Source organism: Zingiber officinale, chromosome 2B, assembly GCF_018446385.1.
Source record: "Zingiber officinale cultivar Zhangliang chromosome 2B, Zo_v1.1, whole genome shotgun sequence".
NCBI lineage: Eukaryota > Viridiplantae > Streptophyta > Magnoliopsida > Zingiberales > Zingiberaceae > Zingiber > Zingiber officinale.
In genome coordinates this window covers 139,421,719-139,445,660 of record NC_055989.1, presented here as the reverse complement: position 1 = coordinate 139,445,660, position 23,942 = coordinate 139,421,719, and the positions used below count along the sequence as shown (strand labels likewise).

The 23,942-nt window shown below is 36.2% G+C and overlaps 1 protein-coding gene across 1 annotated transcript; it reads left to right on the top strand.

The window, feature by feature from the left end:
- The first annotated feature begins 8,884 nt into the window (after window positions 1–8,884).
- Window positions 8,885–14,212, top strand: LOC122047449 (oleoyl-acyl carrier protein thioesterase, chloroplastic-like). The gene is made up of 7 exons (XM_042608766.1): window positions 8,885–9,285; window positions 9,747–9,880; window positions 9,957–10,070; window positions 12,987–13,082; window positions 13,249–13,336; window positions 13,417–13,485; window positions 13,561–14,212. Exons 1-7 carry the CDS (start codon window positions 8,902–8,904, stop codon window positions 13,819–13,821), a joined length of 1,146 nt encoding a protein of 381 aa, XP_042464700.1. The 5' UTR covers window positions 8,885–8,901; the 3' UTR covers window positions 13,822–14,212.
- The last annotated feature ends 9,730 nt before the right edge of the window (window positions 14,213–23,942 follow it).

Here is a 23,942-nt window from a genome sequence, read left to right as displayed (position 1 = left end):
ATGATGATAAGTAATGTAAATAAATCGAAAAATAAATCAAAACAATATGTTATATTATTGGTTATCATACATTTTGTCATCTAACTTTGCTTTTTAATTTTCTGAGAACCTAGATGAGGAAATATAATAAAAAAAAATGAATACAAATTTGTGATATCTTGTATAATCAACAATAATACAAACCTGGTAGAACATCCTTTCAACAATTCTGTAAGTAAAGTTTTCTTTGTCAATCAAAGAAATTAGGATAACTATACTCTGCAAGTTCATGACATCCCTATTATCTTTGATGAGTTATTCGAGTAGCTCCTCAACTATGAGGCCCAGTTAAAAGTCTTGACACTATCTCCATCTTTGATGTCAATGACTGTCCTTGTGACTCCAATAGAGAATTTTCGTAATTGATATTCAAACTATCGTAGTGGTTGCCAGTAGATTCCATCGATGTCCCATCAGCCGTGCTTGTCTACCCCGGGGCTACCTGTGTGTCCTCCTGGACATTCAGTTGTGTCCAGTCTCAATTGCTATTTTGGGCACTATCAAATCTATGGTGTTCAAGGTCACTCTGCTCGCCAATGTAGTTATATGACTACCTCGATGCTTGCTCTGCTTCCGCCAGATCCTCTGCGCGCTCCGCGTCCTGCGTATAGTGTACCATTTGCATACATTATCATTCATTTTACACCTCCGTCTGATTCTTGGGAATGGATGGTTGACTCTGACACCTCTTATCATGTCACCACTGATCTCACTACTCTTTTGTTGCATGAGCCTTACTTGAGGAATGATAGCGTCGTTAATGATAATGATTCTGAACTACCCAATACCCACGCTGATTCTTTCTTTTTCTCCACTCCATCTTTGCCTTTAGTTTTCTCCAATATTTTATATGTGCTATCTATGACAAAAATTTTGATTTCTATGGTTGCACTTTGTGCTACTAGTCTTATTACATTTTTTCCTTTGATTCATATTTTCAAGTGTTGGATTGTCATGCGGAGGCGACACTGGTAAGCAAGGTCCATAGAGATAGTGTTTAGTACTAGTCAAAATTTGTGTCACGCTATCATCCCCTTCCGTCTTTTCTGTGCTAGTCTTGTCATCTATTTCCTTATGGTATAGTCGTCTAGGTCATCCATCATTACGTGTTTTGCAACATTTTTTTTTATCCTTGAGTTTTTCATTTCTTATGGATACTTTGTATAATTTTTCATGCACTTCATGCAATATTAATAAAAGTCATAAATTATCCTTTTATAAATCTAGTATTTCTTCATCTCGTGCTTCTTTGGATATTATTTTTTCTAATGTTTGGGCATCTCCTATATCATCATTTGATGGATTCAAATATTATGTTATCTTCGTTTATCATTTTACGAAATATATATGGCTTTATCCCTTGCGCAAAAAATTGGAAGTATACTCTACCTTTATTGTATTCAAAACTCTTGTTGAAAATTGGTTCTCAATGACTATCAAAACACTCTTTATTGATAATGGAGGTGAATTCTTAGCCCTTCACTCCTTTCTTACTACTCATGTATCAGTACCTTACTACTCTTCCACACACTCTTGAACACAATAGAAAATCTGAACATCATCATTGTCATATAGTTTAAACTTGTCTCATTTTGTTACACAGAACGTCTATTCCACTCACTTTCTGGCCTTATGTTTTTGTTGTGGCAATCTATTTGATTAACTGCATGCCTAAAGTCAGTTTTTCCCACATGTCCTCTTTTGAAAAAATTATTGACCACTATTCTTGATATTACTAAGCCTCGAGTTTTTGAGTGTCTATGCTTTCCATGGTTGCACCCCAACTTTCTGCGGTTGCGCCCTTATTCCTGCCACAAGCTTGATCCTAAGTCAACCTCTTGTATCTTCCTTGGCTATTCTCTCACCCAGAGTGCCTTGTATGCTATGGTGTCACTCTCAAAAGAGTCTTTGTAACTCTTCATGTTAAATTTGTGGAGCATATTTTTCCATTTACTGTCACATCCTCCTTGGGTTCCATAGTAATATACACTTACTCTGAGCTCTTGTCGCACCAGTCCTCTCGTGGGACCCTCCAACACCGGTGTTGCAACCTGCTACTAGTACTAGCCACCTGCAACTGACTTTTTCACCGTCGTCGTCACCGCCACCTGCTGTCGGGTCGTCCACGCTACCTGATGGTGACCAGCCCTTTAGCTCACCACCTCTTTATCCCCCTCTCGCTACTCTAAACCAACATCCCATGCAAACTCGCTCAAAAAATGTCGTCTACAAATCCAATCCAAAGTATATTGTTCATATTAGTCTTCCACAATCATGTGAACCCTCCTTTGTCACACAGACGCTCAAAGATCTGAATTGGGTACAAGCCATGCACGAAGAGTATGATGCTCTTCTCTGTAATCAGACCTGGACTCTTGTCCTACCTTCGCCAGACCAAAATCGTGTGGGTAACAGGTAGGTGTTGCACATTAAGTAAATTATAATGGCTCAATTGATCAGTATATGGTTCGCCTTATTACCAAGAGTTTTCATTAGCATTCTGGTATTGACTTTCATGATACATTTAGCCCTATTATTAATTCAGTAACAATACATATTGTTCTTAGTTTAGATGTGAATCAGGGGTGGTGTCTTCGCCAACTTGATGTCAACAATGCATTTCTTAATGGTCGTCTTGTAGAGGAAGTTTATATGGCGTAACCTACGGGTATGCGTAGTGCTGAATTTCTAGATCATGTGTGTCATTTGCATAAGGTGCTTTATGACCTGAAGCAGGCTCCGTGTGCCTGGTATTTGGAGCTTCGCGCCTTCTTGGTCTCTCTTGGCTTTGTCACATCTCAGGCTGACACTTCCTTATTTGTTTATTTTGGGGATGGTATTGTTATCAATTTTCTTTTATATGTTGATGATCTAATCATTACAAGGAGTGATACTTCTTTTGTTGACATTATAATATATAAACTTCATGCAAAATTTATGATTAAGGATCTTAGGGCTTTTTTCCTCTTTTGCGTTGTTGAGGTTCGTCCAACCTCAAGTGGTCTTCTCTTGTCACAGCAAAAATATGTCACTGATCTTATCTCCGAACACAACATATTTGACTCCAAGCCAGTCTCCACTCATATTGTTGTTGGCATTCGTTTTACTTTGCATGATGAGTCTTTATCTTTTGATACAACAAAGTTCTGACAAGTGATTAGGGACTTACAACATTTCCGTATGACTCATCTTGATATTTCCTTTGCAGTTAACAGGCTCTCATAGTTTATGCATGGCCTTCAGAGACACACTGGGGCATTGTGAAGTATCTACTTCGATATCTCAATGGTATTCGAGATCTTGACATTCGTCTTCTTGTGGATACATCTCTTTCTCTTTACGATTTCTCCGATGCGGATTGGGCAGGAGATCTAGATGATCAGTGTTTGACAGGTGCGGTTGTTATTTTGTTGGGTGCTAATCTGGTCTTCTAGAAATCTACTATGCAGCGCATGGCTGCATGCTCTTCGACTGAGACTGAATAACGCGCCATTGCCTCTGCATAGGGGTGTAATCGAGCCGAGCCTAGCCGAACTCTTGGATGTTTGAGTTTGACTCGTTTATAATCAAGACGAGCTCGAGTTTTATTTAACGAATATATTCATGGCTCACGAACTTATTTGAACTTTTATCGAGCCTAAACGAACTTAATAAATATAAATTATAAATTTAAATATTTATTAAAAACTAAATTATATATTTTAAAAAATATATAATATTCTTGTTAAAATGTATAATTTTATTCTAATAAATAAATTTAATATATTTGTCTATGTTTTTCATAATTAGAGTGTAAAATTTATAAATTCAATATCAAAACTATTATTTTTTTATTTAAAAGTTGATTCATGAGCTTAACGAACATGTTCACGAGCTAACGAGCCGAATATTGTGAAGCTTGAGCTTGGTTTGTTTATCTTAACGAGTCTCATTAAACGAACTCAAACGAGCTTTTATCGAATCGAGTTTCGAATAGCTCACGAGCGGCTTGTCTCATTTACATCCCTACCTCTACAACATCTCAGATCCAATGGATTAAGTCACTTTTAATAGACCTACTTCTTTTAGCTACCACGTCTGCTCTACTTTTCACTGATAATTTGGGTATCACCTATCTTTCAGCTAATCATATTTTTCACTCTCAGATGAAGCATCTGACTATTGATTATCACTTTGTTCATGATCTGGTGCAATCCTCTAAATTACGAGTTAGTCATATTCTTGTTGAGAATTAGTTAGCCGATGTACTTATTAAGCCACTTTCTCGACCTCAGCTATTTACAGTAAGATTGATGTCATTCCTGGGACATCATCTTAAGGGGGCGTATTAGGGAATAATTATTATTAGGAAATATTTATTTATTTCCTAGTATTTTATGTGTTATTAGAGAATATTTATTATTAAAAAATATTTATTTGTTTGCTAATATTTTATGTGTTTTTTATTTTACACTTATATAATAGTATTTATATACTATATATATTATCATTAATAAAATATGTGAATAGCAAACTTCACAATAGATAGTGTCCCAAAAACACTGTCAAACTTCTCCGTCCAAACACTTAATCTTTCACAATAGATAGTGTCCCAAAACATGCTCGATCACATGGAACAACCTAATAAGCACTAAATAAGCTCATTGAATCAATAACGGCAAAGGATAATACACCCAGAGATTTTGGAAGCAAAGGGATTGTTGTTGAGATGGAAGAACAAATTGTAAGGTCCTGAGAAAACTGGATCTGACCCCATCAAGTCCACCCTCTCGCTGTCCCGAACTTCCAACGGAGGTGCTATACACGCATGACTCATTTGTCGTGACCTGAACTGACATCACAAATTCTGTCCCCTTCTCTTTTGCCTTGATCTTGACGTCCCGGCCTCCGAGTCGGGCCCGAGACCTGTATAACCTCCATCTATTTCCACCATAACCATATGCTCAAGCCTAGATATCAGTGTCAAGAATGCGAGGATGCGACTTCTTGTGCGCCTCGTCAATGAAATCTCTCGCAACGAAGATTAAGACGTTCATCATGAAAATTTCTAAAATTTTAAGACTATTGTACATGATAAAAAAACTTTATCAATGTATTTTATTTGCACGTCGTTATTTATATAAGTATAATAATATTAATAATACATATAAAATATAATGTAAATAATAATATTAAAGACGTTCTTACTGTTAACGTGCGTCATTGGTATCAATTAATTTTGATCAAGATTTTCAAGATTTTTTTTCCCCTCTGGGAATACTAATTTCATTGGAAAATAGAAATGAGAATAAATAAATTTATCTTACTAACAAGTAACACCAGAACAACGATGCAGGTCGGTGGAGTGCGGCGTTGAAGGCGGCGGTCTACGAGATTGTGAGTTTCTCTTCTATTTTTTCTCCCGTGCGATCGTGCGTTCTCTCCTCTACGTTTATGCTTCTGTTCTACCGTTTGTTGTTCAGCATAGAGAATTAAGAAGGTGATCTGGGCTTTAGGTAGCCAAGGGATGAACTTTAGTGTGCTAAGTAAAAAATTTACATAAGTAATAAAAAAAATGAGTTGGTCTAAAACCCAGGACAACTAAGAGCAGATCTTTTGATCTAAGATCTCGGAGAGGTCCTGTAAATTTATTTGTAGGGTGAACTGGATTCTACTTGTTTGGAGTACGGTCCACCCCACCAATAGGTAGGGTTTGATCAGGATACTGGATCAAAGGTTCCCTACGCAAGACAACTCTATTTAAGATTCATCTTTTGTCGCACAGTTTCTTTATACAACGTCTCACTAACTTATCTTCTCTTATCATCCGCTCATCGGACAGATAAAAATTCAATCTCATTCATATCGCTCAGAAGTCCTATAAATTCTTAGATACTTCGTCTAATCCAATTAGATATTTAGTCAATTATCTATTTAATATATCAATCTAATTTAAATATTAAAATCAATCACATTCCTTAAACATTAAATACAAATATTATAACACCTAATTAATAAGGCTACAATTGAGTTGAATTGCACCGGCATCTAAGATCTAATCTTGGTCCTTCATTTATCCATGTCCCACCGTTCCATTTTACAAAATCATGCTAAACTTGTCATTCTTTTGAGTAAAATTAATTCGAATCGCACACAAGTATACGGTGCTATTTGGTTCTGTTTTGAAAATCAAAATGAGAACGAAAAGCATAATATTATGAAATAGGAATGAGTATGAGTGTAAATATCACAGAGATGATAAAGGGGCAGGATGGAGATAGGTTTATCATTCTCATCCCAGCCTCCATCTTGCACCCATCCCCACTTTTTCTGATTCGGGGATTCTTCGAACCCAAACCAATGGGGATCCTCACTCCCATTCTTGAAATTAATTATATACTATTATTATTATTTTACTATTAGTATTAATGATAATATTAATATTAATATTAATATTAATATCAATATTATTAATAATTTTATTATTAATATTTAAAATTTTTAATATTATTATTATTATCAATATTATTTAATGAAACTATTATTAATATTTTTTTAAAAAAATAATATTATTATAATAATAATAATATTATTATTATTTTTTAGGACGGGCTCAAGGATAGGGATAGTATCCCTATACTTGCCCCGAACCCGTCCCCATCTTCAAAAAAATCCTTGAAGCTGCCCCCATCCTCGAATAAATCGGGGATCCTCGTCTCCATTTCGGATTTTCCCCACTGGTCCTGAACCCGTGGAGAAAACTATCATCAATAAGATATCATTTTTAAACATAATATTTGGTTAGTTAAATATTTTTTATCAGAATAAATTAAAATTTTCTCTTTTAACCTTACACGCAATAAGAGAAAAACTTAGATGTGAGAGAAAATTGAATGTAACAAAAAACGATGAGAGAGAAAATGTGATGGGAAAGAATAAAGAGAAGGAAAGTGTGATAATAAAAAATGAGAAAAGATAGTGCGATGGGAGACAACATGGTGGCAAAAGGTGACTACGCTCGCCTCCAATGCCCCTCGTCAATCCGTCTCAGGGCCAACACAGAGGAGGTAAATCATGGGTGACTATTAGTCTTTGGAATAGTGATTGGCACATGAAGGAGACATTTACGTCGGCTATGCCGAGATTCGACCCCCAGACCTCATGATGACAGCACTTCATGCGTTAGCCACTACACTGTCCCGAGAGGACGTGATGAGAGAGAGCATGATGAGAGAGGATGAGGAGAAAGAAAATTTAATGAGAGAGAAAGTGTAATGAAAGAAAATGAGAAGAGAGAGTGTGATAGAAGATATTGAAAAGAGAAAAAGTATGATGAGAGAAAAAGTGTGATGAGAAAAAAAAAGTGTATGATAGGAGAGAAAGCATGGTGGCAAAAGGCGATTACGCTCGCCCCTCACCCCAGGCCCGGCTCAAGGCATAGGCCAGTAAGGCCTATGCCTAGGGCCCCAATTTTATTGGGGCTCATTGATTACTTAATTAAAGATATTAAAAAAATTAAATTAGCATCATTAATATAATTCATCAGTGTATTGTGCTATTTTCTTTTTTCATCAACGATTTTATATGTTTCTCCTTCCTCATCAATGATACTCGGAGAGAACGTCCTTTTCTTCCTTTACCGATAATATTTCTTTCTCGCCCTTTCTTTTTATTTCTCGATAATAATATGAATTAGAGATTTTTTTATCATAAAATACAAAGTAAATGCATTAGTAAAAAATAATTTTTTTAAAATTAAAATTAATAAAGTCTATTTGACATTCTAACTAAAAAGATTAAATAATTTAATATTTTTATTAATAAAAAATAAAATTATTATCAAAATACCCGTCAGAAAACTAAATTTTATATCAAAATTTTTTTTTTAAAAAAATAATATTTAATTCTTTTTAATAACTAATTTTAAAAATATTTTTTTAAAATTATTATTTTCGGTCCCAAATATAAATGAAAAATGTTAAAGAAAATTAAAAATATATCAAAAAAAAATTGTTTTTTAATTTTTTTGCCTAGGGCCTCAAGGAATCTTGAGACGGCCCTGCCTCACCCCTCGCCCCTGTTAACCCGTCCCAAGGCTAACATGAAGGAGGTAAATCACGAGTGGTGATGGGAGAGAAAATATGTTGGCAAAAGACGAATACACTCACTCCAGCACCCCGCGCAACCTGTCCCAGGGTTAACACTGATGGGAGAGAAAACATGATGAGAGAGGATGTAGAAAGAAAAAGTATGATAAGAGAGAATGAAAAGAAAAAAAAGTATGATAAGGGAAAATGAGAATAGATAATGTGTGGTGGGAGAGATTGAGAAAAGAGAAAGTATGATGAAAAAAGAAAATATGATGAAAGAGAAAATGATAGAGAGAAAGTGATATGAAAAGAATTGAATAAATATATTAAACATATTTTTATCTAAAATTTAATTTTCATTCTCATTTTCATCAAAATCTAAGATGTGAGTTTCATCAATATTTAAATTTTTAGATTTTATTTAAAAATAAATCTATTATCTCATTCCCAAATTTCTAAATGAAACGCCACCTAAATATTCATAAACACTCCATTCGATGTATTTAATCGTTTACCTATTTGATATATCAGCCTAATTTAAATATTAAATTCAATCGCATTGCTTAAACATTAAATACAAACAGTATAACACCTATGACTACAGTTGAGTTTAATTGCCCCAACTTCTAAGATCTAATATTGGCCGTTCATTGACCCACACCGTCCCGTTATACAGCAGCCCCAAATTTGCCTTCTTCTCTTATCATCCGTTCATAATCGATCGGGCGGAGGAAAATTCAATCACGTCATCATTCCTATCGCCCATGAGTCCTATAAACCAGACGGTTGGGTCATGAGGCGAGCGGTGCGACTGCTGGCGTCTCGTTGTCGTGGACCAACTGGAAGGCCGAGCTGGATGGCGGCGATGCTGCGGTGTTCGACGCCACTGGGTCCGATCCGGTCTCGCGAGGCGACGCCAGCACGCCAGTGTCGCCGCCTGAGGACCTGGGGGGAGGTGCGGCGCGCCTGCAAAGCTACCTCCGGGCTGGAGGTGGCTGTTGCTGCAGCCGCCGCCACCGGAGAAAAATGCGTCGGAGAGAGGGGATTGGCGGAAAGGTTGCGGCTTGGGAGTCTGCTGCCTGACGGATTGTCGTATAAGGAGTGTTTTATCATAAGATGCTACGAGGTGGGGATCAACAAGACAGCTACGGTGGAGACCATTGCCAACCTTCTCCAGGTTTGGGATCCCAACTTTACGCCGATTGTTATTCTTTGCCCAATTTACTGGAAGCAAAAACTTTTTGTGCCGTCTGTCTTTCTTTTTTCGGAAACCGTTCTTCCGTCTCAATAACTGCTTTAGGTACCTTCGCCCCTTTCTGTACCCACGATGGAGTTTAGTAGGATTTGGAAAATTCTCTCAAAGATCTCTCTTTAATCCTTTTTCTTGAGCAATGCTAATCGTTTTCATCTTCAATTTACACTAAGAACAATTTAGTTTGTCCACATACGGTTGGGATTTGGCCTGTGTTCTTCCTGATCTAAGTGTTTCTTAATCAATTCTTCCATCTGTTTGATTAACTCTTAATTCTGTTAAACACTTGTTCAGTCATACCCTTTGTTTACCTGACTACCTGGATCCTAAAATGATAAGGGTGACAAGGACAATACTTACAGTGTTTGATGTTTTCACATTTTCAGGAAGTAGGAGGCAGCCATGCACAAAGTGTAGGTTTTTCCACTGATGGATTTGCTACGACGCCTACTATGAGAAAGCTTGGCCTAATATGGGTGACTTCCCGAATGCACATCGAAGTATACAAGTATCCTGCTTGGTGGGTTCTCGAAAATGCTCCTTTTTTGTTTACTTGCATTTTATCAGATTGGGTCTGATATCATGCTTCTTTGTAGGGGTGAAGTGATTGAGATAGAGACCTGGTGCCAAAGTGATGGAAGAATGGGAACAAGGCGCGATTGGATTCTTAAGGATTTGGCTACTGGTGAAGTCATCGGTAGAGCTACTAGGTCAGATTGCAACTTTCTACAAATACCAACAGACTTGACTTTGTTTAAATTGGGGGTTGATCTGTTTAATTTGGTCTACTTCAGTCTAATTTATGTGTTTAAACTCCACAACCTATTCCCATGTACCATTGGGACAAAGACACAGTTGCTTCTTTGATCAACGAGTGTGGACAAAATTCAATTTGTTTTCCTAGGTTACAGCCAATAGGAGAAAAATACATGTTTGGTCAATTTGATTAGATCGAGTCCTATATACAATCATTTATCACCACAACAAACAATGTCTTCATCCCAACAGTGTATGTAACTGATGATTTTTACCCACAAAATTATATTTTTTATTCCTTGTCTTTAATGTTCATGCTTTTAATAGAAAATAATAGAGAAGACAAGTTCATGAATGTGTTTGAGAAACACAAATAGAAGTTCATAAATATGTTTTAGCAAAATAATAGCTTTCTTTTCAGATATTGAGTCTTCTTAAGAGTAATTAACTGTCTCATTTGTTTTGTAATGATCATTAAGCCATCAATTTTGTTCCGGTATTTTCTTTGCATTAGATGAGGGTAAGGGCCAAAGATCAGTATTCTAAACTAAGATACACAAGAAAGTAGAGCATCTAAATATGTTTAGTCTTTCTTTCTATGAGGGTAAAATCAAATGATCTGTATGAGATAACAGTAACATAGAGAAATTAAATAGGTTGAGAATATCGTCAAGGTCACAAGTGCCTCTCATATCACTATTTGAGATTGGAAATTGCTCTAATGACTCGCTCGAATCATGTAGCCTCAAGCCTTACACTTGTGGCTTCCAATTCAGCATCTAGAATGCAAATTAACTTCCATCACAAGAGAGTTTTTTAACAACACAAACACACAAAAAGATAATAGTAATTTAATGTAATTCGGTGTAAGTCTACATCTATGAAAAGAATCTAGGTCTGTATAATATGAGAACGTCTATATAATATGAGAGCAAAGGTACAAAGAAAATGGGCAAACCAATATTCATACCTTGTATAAGAGACCTCTCAATCCTCTCTACACTTTTCTCAATACAGATGGAGAAAATAAGAATACCTCACTTGCAGAAATCCATAGATACCAAAAAAAAAAACATTATTCCCCAAGAAAAAAAAAAATCCTCTTCTCTATGTAATCTTTTGGCCTCCTATAATCTATAAATATATTATTCAGTGTCTTCTAAGCTCTAAAATGCTCTACTACTGAGAAATTCGTATCCCCTTCCGTCACCATATAAAATCACATCAGAAACCATCTAAAAAAAAAATTCAAAATACAATTTATTCAACACTTGGGCCATATCAAAGGCCGATTGTGCCCAATATGAACAGTATATTGTTTTATTGCTCTTTAAAATTCTTTGGTGATATGCCAGAATCCCAACCCCACCTAGTGGAATAAGGCATGATTGTTGTTGGTGATATGCTAGAATCATCTTGCTCCTTTTATCCTGAATAGTCTTCTGTTTAGCCTGATATACAATACCACATACTAAAACCATCTAATCCATGTACCTAACTCCACCTCATCCGAGTCCATGTGTAGCTAATTTGATCGTCAAAGTGCCTCTGTCCTAGTGTCAAGCACGGAGACACTTGTTGCCTGAGGTGCCAGGTTCGAGCCCTCTTAGCAACATATTAATGTTGCCTGCGGTGTCGTGTCCGAGCGCTCTTAGTAACAGTGTGGTACTGTGCCTCTCCAAAAAAATCCCTTCGGGGGTTTCTGGAGTATGGGGCCGCTCTGCTGTGGGGCCAATCACGTTAAAAAGTTTACCCAACACAGTTTTAGTCCCCTCGGGGCGGTGCGGTGGTTAAGGCATGGGGTGTTGCCACATGAGGTCTTGGGGTCGAAACTCGGTGTGTCCGAGAATGCCTCCCCCTCATACCTTGCCACCTGCACTAATGGCTAGTAGCCACCCATGATTTACCTCCTCCGTGTTGGTCTGGGGACGGGTTGGCGGGGGCGTTGAGGGCGAGCAGATCGCCTTTTGCCACATGTGTAGCTAATTTGATCGATAGAGTTACTCGATCACGAATGAAGATCCTTTTACCTACAGTTAACTAATTGATTTTTTTGTTGTCCTGAGATTAACTGTGACACCTGAGCATTCTACATGCACCAACCATCTCATACGCTAGGGAATGTCTCCAGCCTTTCTGTAACCTTCTAGTTATCAACCAGTTCATCAAGAGCCTCCCTTAGAAATCTACTAGCTGCTCTGTAGTGATATTCCTCTAAATTCAACCAACTTAGTGAAATCAAGATTTCTCATATTTATGACAAAGGTCACCCATCCCAAGGTGTGTATTTGTATTATAAAAAAACAATTTAACATGAATTTGTCCATAAAATTTCCACTGGAAGAATCTAATTCTATATAATGCAAAAGCAAATGTACAATAAAAAATGGAAAACTTTCACTAAGATGCCTTAATCTTCCACTGAAAACTTCATTTCTAATGCTTGCCAAATTGGAAAAAAACCACCCTTTCTGTGAAGAAAGCTCTCTTCTTTACACATCTTTTAGTGTCCTACAACCTTCAATGCACTCTATAACCTTTACTAGGTTTGAAAAGGCTCCACCTTTGAGAAATTTGCCATCCCAACCATCATGATGGAAAACTACATTGAAAATGTTCAGAAACTTTCTATCTAAAATAGGGTTTATTTGGCACTCGATCACAGTCAAGCCTATTTGAGCCAAAGATGTTGCTGCAACAAATGCAAGTGTATTTGTGAATTTATTTTGCCTGGTTAACATTAGTCAATTAGGAGCAGTTGGAAGTTTTTATATTGAAGGAAGAATATGTAGTAATATAACTAGTTCTATTTCGTAATTTTATTTCTCGGTAGTGCTGGTGATATTACTTCCCACTTTATTTTGTCTCAGCAAGTGGGTGATGATGAATCAAAACACCCGGAAGCTTCAACGAGTAAGTGATGAAGTCAGAGAAGAAGTGTTTGTGCATTGTCCAAAAACTCCCAGGTAAGCATCTGATGATGGGTCTTCTTTTTTATCCTTCAACTACAAGGGCGAAACTAATCTTTTCTATGTAGCATAATTTCTAACTTGGCCTCTCCTACACCACTCTCATTTCTGAAGAAATTTGGTATATTTAGATGTGAGTATGCCACTAACTCTGTCCATGTAGATTGTCATTTCCAGAGGAAAACAATGGCAGCCTAAAGAAAATTCCAAAACTGGATGATCCTGCTCAATATTCCCGATTAGGGCTTGTGGTAGGACATTCTATCATTCTAGCGTAAGATTCATCTGATATTGCTTTGCTGATATGATCATTTCCATTTGAATTACGCAGCCAAGGAGAGCTGATTTGGACATGAACCAACATGTAAACAACGTGACCTACATCGGATGGGTCCTCGAAGTATACACTTCTATACTCTATGCTAAGCACCTTAGAACTAATTAATCTTTTCTCATACATGTGACACTCTTGCAGAGCATACCACAAGAGATCATAGACACCCATGAGTTGCAAACGATCACTCTTGATTACCGGCGAGAATGCCAGCACAGTGATATTGTGGATTCACTTGCCAGTCCAGAAGTTCCAGAGGATGGTAGCACAAATGGGGCTGTTGCCTCCGACCCCCATGTCAATGATCAATATCTACAGGAATTCTTACACTTGTTGAGATTGTCAGGAAGTGGCCTTGAGATAAACAGAGGCCGGACAGTGTGGAGGAAGCTGGCTCGCTGAGGTTTTGGATTATGTACTCTAGCTCTCAGCAAATAAAGAATAGAGTTAAGCTCATCGAGTTATACTGGCAGCTACTTTAATCATTCATCATTCATCTGGTGTTTCTTGGGACATACTTCGAGAGGATATTGGAATCGTTTACTTTGCAGCAGTCAATGCTTTTATTAATGGTATAGTGCTAAGTTCGTATGACATTGTCATCTGTATTAGAATTCAGTTTGGTATCTACCACAAATACACTAGAGAAAAATGAAGAATTATATCTAATTGCTCATGAAAAAACGAGTCCCATGTCCTCTTGGCATTCTCCTACAATGCTAACTTTTTGTGGGTGCTTTTATGTCAATTGTTTTCCCATGAAGTATTGTTGATGGTTCAATATCTTACAGTATTTTTATTTTTAATACAAGGATCACATGATCATAGAACAACTCAAAAAGAACTCTATATTCATTCGGATGATCCAACTTTGCCCTATGAAATGCCTATTGATCTAACTTTTGTTTATCAGTAGATCTAGCTGTCTCATGTGAATGAATTATAGTATGTAAATATCGACTCCTCTTACCGCTTATGTTATATGGAAGAATTTGATATTTGTATCAAAGCTTTAAAAGATAGTTTCAAGCAGTAGAGTAGACCTTTGAGCAAGTCTGTAGAGTAGCATCCACGACCTCTAAAGCTCATCATAGTGCTTAGATGTTGGCACTCCCCTCTAATTCTTCTTTGTAGTGTAGAAATCTGTCATATAAGTTTTATAGTGCCCTACAGATGGATGTTTGTGTCATTTCTTTAATTACCTGCATATCCTTGTGATCATCCTTTCCCTGGTTATTTTATTCATTGTATCTAGAACAAATTTAGTGTTTCATGTTTATAGAGGCCTGGTATCATTCTAAATCATTATAAATATATTCTTAATACTTAGAACCTCCAAGACCATCAAAGATTTTTAGTAAAAAGTACTTAATGGATCTAGAACGGAGTATTTACTCCAAACAAGTTGCCATGTTTAATTTTTTTGGTTCCAACATCTGATTCACTTTAAATTGGCACTGATGCATTTCTATTACTCCTCTAAGTATTCTCATGTTAATTTTATTGATTATGGCGCCTTTGTAGCCATTAAGGATTTTTTGCAAGAACTTGATGGATCCTAGACTAATCTAATTCATTCTAAATTGGCACTAATGAATTCTTGGCTCTTCCTAGAGTTTTTTTTGATGTTTAAGTTTTCTTAATTCTAGAGCCTTTGTAGTCATTAGTACTTTTTTGCTAAAAGTCTTTGATGGACTTGAACTAATCTGATTCACTCCAAACTAACACCGCTATATTCCTAAATACTCCCTATTTCTTCTCATGTTCAAACTTGTTAATTTTGGAGTCTGAAGCAGCCAAGAGCTTTTAACAAAAAGTCGTAATTCACTCTAAACTAGCATATTCGTAACACTACTCCCCTGAGTCTTCTTGTGTTTAAATTTGTTGACCTTTTCATGTCTAATCCACTGCAACTGCACTAGTGTAATCTTCTCATATTCAAATTTGTTGATTCTGAAGTTTTTGGAGTCATAAACTGGCACCAGTTTAACACATCTGATTCACTTTAAACTGGCACGACTATGTTCCTATCACTCTCTTAACTTTTTCCTGTTGGGACGGATGACCTTAATAGAGACGAGCGAATTGCTTTCGTTAGAGGTGTAAATGAACCAAACAATTCACGAGTTATTCGGAATTCGATTCGGTAAAAAGTTTGTTCGAGTTCGTTTGTTTAGTTTATCGAGCCGAGCTCGAGCTTGATTTCGAACTCGACAGTTTTATCGAGCTGAGCTCGAGCTTAAGGATATTCGGCTCGTGAGCTGGGGCTCGAGCTCGGTTCATTTAAAGGGCTCGAGCTCAACTCATTTAAAGGGCTCGAGTTTGGCTCATTTAAAGGGCTCGAGAACATGTTCGTTTATAGGCTCGTGAACTCGGACTCGAGCTCGGCTCGTTTAACGGGCTCAAGAAGATGTTCGTTTATAAGCTCATGAACTTGCGCTGGAGCTCTGCTCGATTAAAGTGCTCGCGAACATATTCAATGGTGTGTTGTGTTTGGAAGTTTAATGTAGTAGTTTGGGATGTTCAATGATGTGTTGAGTTTATATTATTTTAGTTGTTAGGTTTGTTGAATATTTATTCAAATGAGTTTTTGAGCTCGCTTAACAAGCCTGCAAAACGAGCCTTAAAACGAGTCAAAAATGAGCTCTAAAACGAGTTTGAAAATGAGCTCGAGCTCACTTAACGAGTTACGCTTGTTAACTATGATAATCGAGCTAATAACAAGCTGAGCTCGAACTGTTTGCGAACTTAGTAATTCCAAAATGAGCCGAGCTCAAGCCATACGATAAAAGTTTGATTCGAACTCGAACCGTGCTCGAGCTCGAATATAATTTAAACAAGCCAAGCTCGAGCTTAATATTATTCGAATCGATTTAATTCGTTTACATCCCTAATTGTCGTAATTCGTCATGCATTTGTGTTCATCTATAAATGTTCTACACAGTAAGTATGAAAAGAAAAATAAAATAAAGCAACACAAGTATAAATCACCACTATCTTGTTTTTCTTGTTGGATATCTTAACCTCTTATAAATTATGTTCTTTACCGGCAACACAAATAAAAATAAATATACAATAAAGAATATGAACAATGCAAATAAAATACTTTATAACAATAGATCTTATTTGATTGTTGCTTTGGACGGCCTCTGAAACGTAGGGAAATGTAATAACATTTTTCTACAAAAACCTGAAAACTCAGTGTCGAAATCCTCCACAAAACCTTCCTTTATAACCTTTAAGTCAGGATTGATTTCCGTCTAACAATCAGTCGATTGCTCCGCTAAATTTAACCTTTTCACCTATATAGAATAACTTTTTCCAGCTCAACTTTGACAACAACAATTATATGTTAGTCATCCTTAATTGACTGTTGTTGCATTAGCTGAGTATTGCAGTCGGGTTCAAAATATTTTATTTGCTACAATAGTATCATTAATTGACTAATGATGATTAATTGAGTTCCCAGCTCAACTCAAAAAAAATTTGTTTACTATAATAATGTCATTAATTGATTGCACATACCTAGTAGTATGATGTACACTAAATCTCATAAACCCCAAACTCATAGTTTAGGGGTCATCAATGGATTGCAACTCCTTAACAGTCGACTGATACATCTACTTCAGCCTTACCAATGTTGAATTTTACCATCTATCCGATTGACCTTAATCTATCAGAATTTTCTTTGCTTAATAGTCCGTCAACCTTACTTACCAAGACTTCCTTTGTCATGTATCTGATCAATCTTGACTTGATAGATTTTATCGTTGTCTAGCATTCGATCAACCTTGATCTGTTGAGACTTCACCCTTCATTGTTGTCTAGTATTCGATTAAGCTTGACTGGTTAGAACTTCACCATATTCTAGCATCCGATCAACCTTCATCTATCGGGTCTTCACCTTTCATCGTTGTCTAACATTCGATCAACCTTGACCTGTTAGAAATTCACCATTGTCTAGTATCCGATAAATCTTGGCCTGTTGGGGACTTAGCTTCACCCTTCGTTGTCTAGCATTCACAATTGTGTAGAATTCGATCAACATTGACTTATCAGGACATCACCACTGCAAACATCTGATCCTCCCTGACCTGTTGAACTTCACATCTCCTGCCAAATGTCATATCCTCCATGATCTATTTGGATTTAGCTTTTGTTAACTCTCTGTTGGACTTCCAATAGTTAAGTCTTCAGTCAATTGTGACCAACTTAAACTTTTTAACTTGTCAATTCCTTATTAGATTTTTGACTACTAAAAGTCTAATTAATTTTGATCTATTTGAATTTCCTCCCAATCATCGAGATTAATTACATCAATAATCTCTCTCTCCAATAGTCTTCTTTTTCATTTAGGATGTTGTTGTACTATCAAAAATATTAATCAAGTATTGAAAATATAACTCGGTCAATTTGAACTTAGTTAACCTGAACTAGAAGTCAATTACACAAAAATTTCCATATTCAATCTTTTAGCCTTTTCACCCATTAATGATTTTTTATAAAATGTTATTGATGGATAATATTCCCTTTAAACTAGTTGGACTCTCTTAAGTTTTTTCATGTTCACATTTACTAATTTTGGAGCCTTCTTAATCTTTAAGGAATTTTTGCAAAAAGTCTTGATATGAATAATAAAATTCATTCTAAATTGGCACCACTTTATTCGTAATAATCCTTAAAGTTTGTGTCTGTTCAAAATTTCTAATTCCAGATCCTAGAAAAGTCTTCGTAGGTTTATAATTGGTGAGTATTTGGTTGAAATAAATTGAACTAAATTGAATTGATTTTTTTAACAAATCAAATCTATAAATTTTTAATAAAAATTAAATAAATTGAATAGATAAAATATGGATTAATTCAGTAAAAAACCGAATTAAATATAAGTTTTTAATTATGAGCTAAAAATTCCGGTTAGATTTAATAAAAATTAAGTTTTAATCTAAAAATTAGGATTTAAAAATTTAATTCAAATAAAAAATTTGATTTATTTGATCTATTTGATTTAATCAAATAAGAAATTTTAAAATCATATTTGAATCATCATTTTTTAAAACTAAAATTCTAAAAAAAAATGAACTAAAATTTTAAATTCAATCAATTTATTCAATTTAATCGAATTTTTACTCATAGCTGTTGATATTAATCTTGATTCACTTTTAATTCTAAAGTCTTTGAGGCTCTCAAGTGTTTTTTTGGTAAAAAAAAATCTTTGATGAACTTTTTCGCATCTACTTTACTAAAAATAACACCAGTGTATTCCTAGCTCTCTTTGATGATTTCGGATCATTTTGCATCCATCAAGAATTTTTTTCCACATATTATTTCAAAAATTAGATTTTGATCAAGAAAGCCTTCAAGAAATCCACTAGGAGATTCAATTAATTTTTAGAAATGAAACAACAAAGTGAAGAGAGGTCAAGCCAATGCTAAGGCAACGATCATGTTATAATGTGAACTTATTAGTTATTATCTTTAATGGATGGACTTAATTATAAGTTATATATATGAATATAAATTAAACCTATTAATGTGATCTAACTTAGGTTTTTTGGATTTCGGTTATTGGATATAGACTTTGTATGTGTAGAACCTATAGTCCCGCTTCTATTATCATTTATGGGTTGATAATAGATGCTCACTATATATAGGGTTGGTCCGCAAGGGTTTAGGGTATCATCTTGACACAACTCGTGGTTCCCCATTAGACTAGAATTTTTCAGTGTCGTCAACCCTAAGTCCCTTGGAAGATTCTCCCAGTTTGCTTCTGCTTCTTCTTCTTCTTTAGGATCTTTTAGAGGACACTAAAGGACAAAGACATGACTCTTCAATTAGGTTCTTTGTTATTATGTTTATATATTTACTTTCTTATGTCATGTTTAATTAATAACACTAGAACTTTTTGTTCTTGTATTTCCTATATGTGAGTTCTTTATGTTTTAGAATTCATGTGACTTAGGTTTTAACAATAACTAACATGTGGTATTAGGGTCAAGACTCTGTTTCATTATTTTCATGGTAGTAAAGGTTGAGTTTCCGTCAATCTTTATTTTTATATGCTAGATCAAGTTTTCCTAGTGTAACACAATTTTTTTTTATCGTCAAAATCTTTTGTATATAAAACCTAGGAAATGCTTAATCTCTCATGTAGTTCGTGTATTATCGAAGAATAGTGGTGAACCACTACTGTTTTGGGAAGAACCGTCATGTTTAACTTAATTTTAAATTAAATAATGGTGATTTAATCAATTGATTTGGTCGACCAACCGATTACTAAATCTAAAATATCGAATAAAATCGGTGTGGATTGATTAATAATTTTTCTTAATCGATTTTGATCCGGTGGTAAGGACAGGGGATCCTCGTTGGCGGAAGGTCAACGACACGTGGATGTCAAAGGCCAAAAGATTCAACCCTGAGACTCGACCGACCGGACGAAGCAGATCGACCGATCGGACAAAGCATGTCGACCATGAATCCCCCCGCCGAATGAAAGACAATCCGACTAGGGGTCGGGTTTCCGATGTTCAAGGTAAAAAGGTAAAAATGTTTCATGGCCGAGCGGGCTGTCCGTTCGGCCGGGCACGAGGCAACATAGACAGGCAGGAGCAATCTCATCCGAGCATACGACCAGGAGTTCTCTCGGTCGGACCGATACCTACAACCGGGGAAGAAGGGATATGCCTGCCGAGCGGCCAAACCGCTCGGCCCTGGAACAGACAGGAGGCGCAAGAGGACAAAGGAGACAAGGGATAACATCATCCTCGAGACGTCTGCCGCCGACAAGCAGCAGAGTTGGCGATCGAGCCGTACACAGGATCATACGGCGGAAGCTTCCACCGTCACATCCGGGATATGCTCGGACGATTGTAGAATGGCATCAGGGGTACTTTTTTGACATGGGCTCATTAAGGTATGTTTGGGGAAGCGTGCACGCATCAAGAAGCATGCCCGCGCCTCCCCGGGATCCTATATAAGGACCCCCAGATGTTGACGAAGGTATGCGCGATCTCACTGTAGCCACAGTTAAGCTGCCTCTCTCATTTCTCGTTGCCTGACTTGAGCGTCAGAGGGCCGCCGCCGGGAAACCCCTCCTGGCTCGGTTTCTTTCCAGGTTTGCCGGGGATCTACACCGACAGTCGAAGACAGCGGAGCGTGCCACGTCCCCAGCGTCCGTCGACTCAGCGCTCGGACAGGATCATATTTCTAGCTTAAACGCACGGCGGAATCCATTGATAATTGATTAAGTTTTTGATTTTAATCGATTAAGTTTTTCTTAATTGATTAATGTAATATGTTCTTTCGTGAAATAGTTCATGTTTCATGAAATAATAATATCCCCTCGGATGGGTCTAGTGACTAGCGCATGAGGTGTTGTCATCATGAGGTCTGTGGTTCGAATCTCGGTAAAATCGAGGTAAATATCTCCTTTATGTGCTAGTCACTATTCCAAAGGCTAGTAGTCATCCATGATTTACCTCCTTCGTATTAACCTTGAGATGGATTGATGGGGATAAATGTATTCACTTTTTGTCATCATGTTTCATGAAATAATTCCTATTTCAAGGGAAAGAGTATTACAATTTTTTTTTAAAAAAAATATATTGTTTCAACGAAACAATATGTTATTAAATAAAAATAAAAAATTTACAATGCATGCATGCAATAGAATCCTAAATGAATCGTTTACTATATTACATTGAATCGATTCAATTGAAAATCATTAAAGAATGTAATGCATGCTTGCATTAGAATAGATTAAATGATGATTTTATAGAACTTATTTGAAACTCTAGTTTCTTAATCGAGGTGTTATATATAATTATATAATCGCGTATAGTGGGTTTTCAGATTGATTGGGATAATCAATTATCATAAGGTATCAATTGATTAATAAATCCGATTTTAAATTGTTAAGATTGATTAAGTAATTTTTGTTTGAATAAAGTTCCTAAGGTTTTCTTGGATCTATCTATACAACGTACTATATAAGTTGAACTATTATATCGACTCAAAAGAAGACACTTTAGGTAGCTTTAGTATATTTTATGTTGGTAGACATATATCTATGCTAAGAGTAATCGACTCAAATGAAGGTTACTTTTATGCCAGATATATGCACAGATATCTTACAACTATGGAATAAAATTATTATTTTGTTCAGATTATGCACAAAATATGTCGACCCAAAGGAAAATATATTATATGGCTGGTTAGGTTGTTGTGAGTTATGAACCAAAATATAACTCATATAAAGTATCATATTATGCGCACAATGGGTTGGCCCAAAGGAAGGTATATTATGCAGCCAATTAAAGTTTGAGTTATATCAGAAAGTATCACTAACAAATAATGTGTCAGCCCAAAGGAAAGCACATTATATTGTACTTGATATTTCATAAAGAGCTCATTTATGTGCATTTAAAATTTTATTTTATTTGCATAAAATTTTATTTTATTTGCATAATCTTGTACCTATTCTTGGTTTTAATTAAATCGTGAGCTTAAATAAAATTTTCTCTTTAATTTTACTACAATATGTAACTACCAGTATTAATAACGTTCCAACATTAACTGGTTTGAATTTTGCTGAATGGAAAGAATATGTGATTGTAGTCTTAGGCTGCATAGACTTAGACTATACATTAAGAAATAATCGCCTCGTACCTCTGACCAGTGCTAGCATTATAGAGCAGAGGGTTGAATTTTAGCTGTGGGAGAAATCAAATCGCATGTGTCTGAGTATCATGAGATTTTTCATATCAGCACCAATAAAGAGTTCAATAACAGAGGGAGGAGATGCTAGGAGTTTTCTGGACCAATTGGCAGACTAATTCACCTCAAATGAAAAGGTCAAGACTACCGCACTTCTTACGAAGTTGGTAACCATGCGATACAGTGGTAAAGGAAACATAAGGGAGTACATTGTGGAGATGTCCAATATAGTGACAAGTTTGAAAGCACCAAAACTCGATATGTCTAAGGGTATATTAGTGCATTTCGTTTTGATGTCTCTGTTTGCACGGTTCAGTTCTTTTAAGATATCATATAATACTCAAAAGGAAAAGTGGACATTGAATGAGCTCATTGCTCAATACGTGCAAGAGGAGGGGAGACTAAAGATTGAGACATCTAAGAGTGTTCACTTAACATCTAGTTCTCAAAGTGTGAGCAAGAAGTGAAAGAGGATCAATAATAAAAGAAAAGGAAAATAAACTGTAGATTCTGGAGGCAATGGTCATAAGGAGTATAAGAAGTAGGATAAAGAATATACTTATTTCTTTTACAAGAAGAAAGGTCATATGAAAAAGCACTGCCTTAAGTACGTCAACTGGTGTGTAAAGAAGGGTAAACGTCTCAACTTTGTTAATTTGAAAGTCAATTTAGCTATTGTGCACTGACACTTGATGAATAGATACCGGTGCTACTACTCACATTAATGTCACTATGTAGGATTGTCTCAGGAGCCGACTTCTGCTTGATAGTGAAAGATACATCTATACAGGAAATAGAAAGAATGCTAAAGTCAAGTTGATTAGGGTTTTTAGCTTTGTTTAGGAACCAATATATTTCTGGATTTAGAAAATATATTTATTGTACCTTCTTTCCGACAAAATTTAATTTCAATTTCTTGTTTGGACAAATCAAGTTATTCTTGTTCATTTAGAAATGGAATTGTTAGTATTTTCTATAATTCAATGTTGGTTGACAATGATTCCTTAGTTGATATAAATTAAGCAACTTTACTTCTATAGTTGGCAATGTAATAATGCATAGTATAGGTACGAAATGTAAATTGACCGACAAGAATTCTTCTATGTTGTGATATAGACGTTTATGACATATATCCAAACTGTTGGATCGATAAGCACACATGAGAGGGGGCTGTAAAATACCGAAAATGGACGAAATACCTTAACGGAATTTTCTGAAATTTTTAGAAATTTTTCGGAGGTTGTATGTGTTGGTCCCTTTGGAGGCCGACAAGAGGGGAGGGGTGAATTGCCCTACAAAATAAAACTCGAACCTTTCTCGGATTTCAACTATATCATAAACACTTGTAATAAAAAGTAGAGACTAAGTAAATAAATCATACACCAGAGATTTACTTGGTTTGCAATCAGAGGATTGCTAATCCAAGGAAGGTAAGCGCACTATGATATCCTCTGGGCGGAGAAGCCTCTTTACAACGTTAACAGCACAAATGAAAAGAACACAACTGAAAGCACAGAAAGAATTGATTACAAGTTAGTTGTTCTGAATGTGCAGACCAGTACTATATTTATAATACTGGTCCGGGCGCCTGGAAGGAGTTCCGGGCGCCCTGGAGGGGATAAAATTCTATCCCCAATGATCAGATCGCGTTTGACGCGATCCTGGTCAAAATCCAGCTCCGGGCGCCCGGACCCTCAATAGTGCCCAGGGCGCCCGGAATGATTCCGGGCGCCCGGACCTCTTAAGTCAACTTTGTTGACTTTTTGTGGTCCAGTTCCACTGCTCCGGTTTAGCTCGTTTCGGTTCGG

Excerpts from the sequence above, each read along its gene's own strand:
- LOC122047449 (XM_042608766.1), top strand. The coding sequence starts at position 8,902 with ATGAGGCGAGCGGTGCGACTGCTGGCGTCTCGTTGTCGTGGACCAACT. Across the intron at positions 13,083-13,248 it reads CATTGTCCAAAAACTCCCAG|ATTGTCATTTCCAGAGGAAA; the intron begins GTAAGCATCTGA and ends CTGTCCATGTAG. Across the intron at positions 13,337-13,416 it reads ATTCCCGATTAGGGCTTGTG|CCAAGGAGAGCTGATTTGGA; the intron begins GTAGGACATTCT and ends TGAATTACGCAG.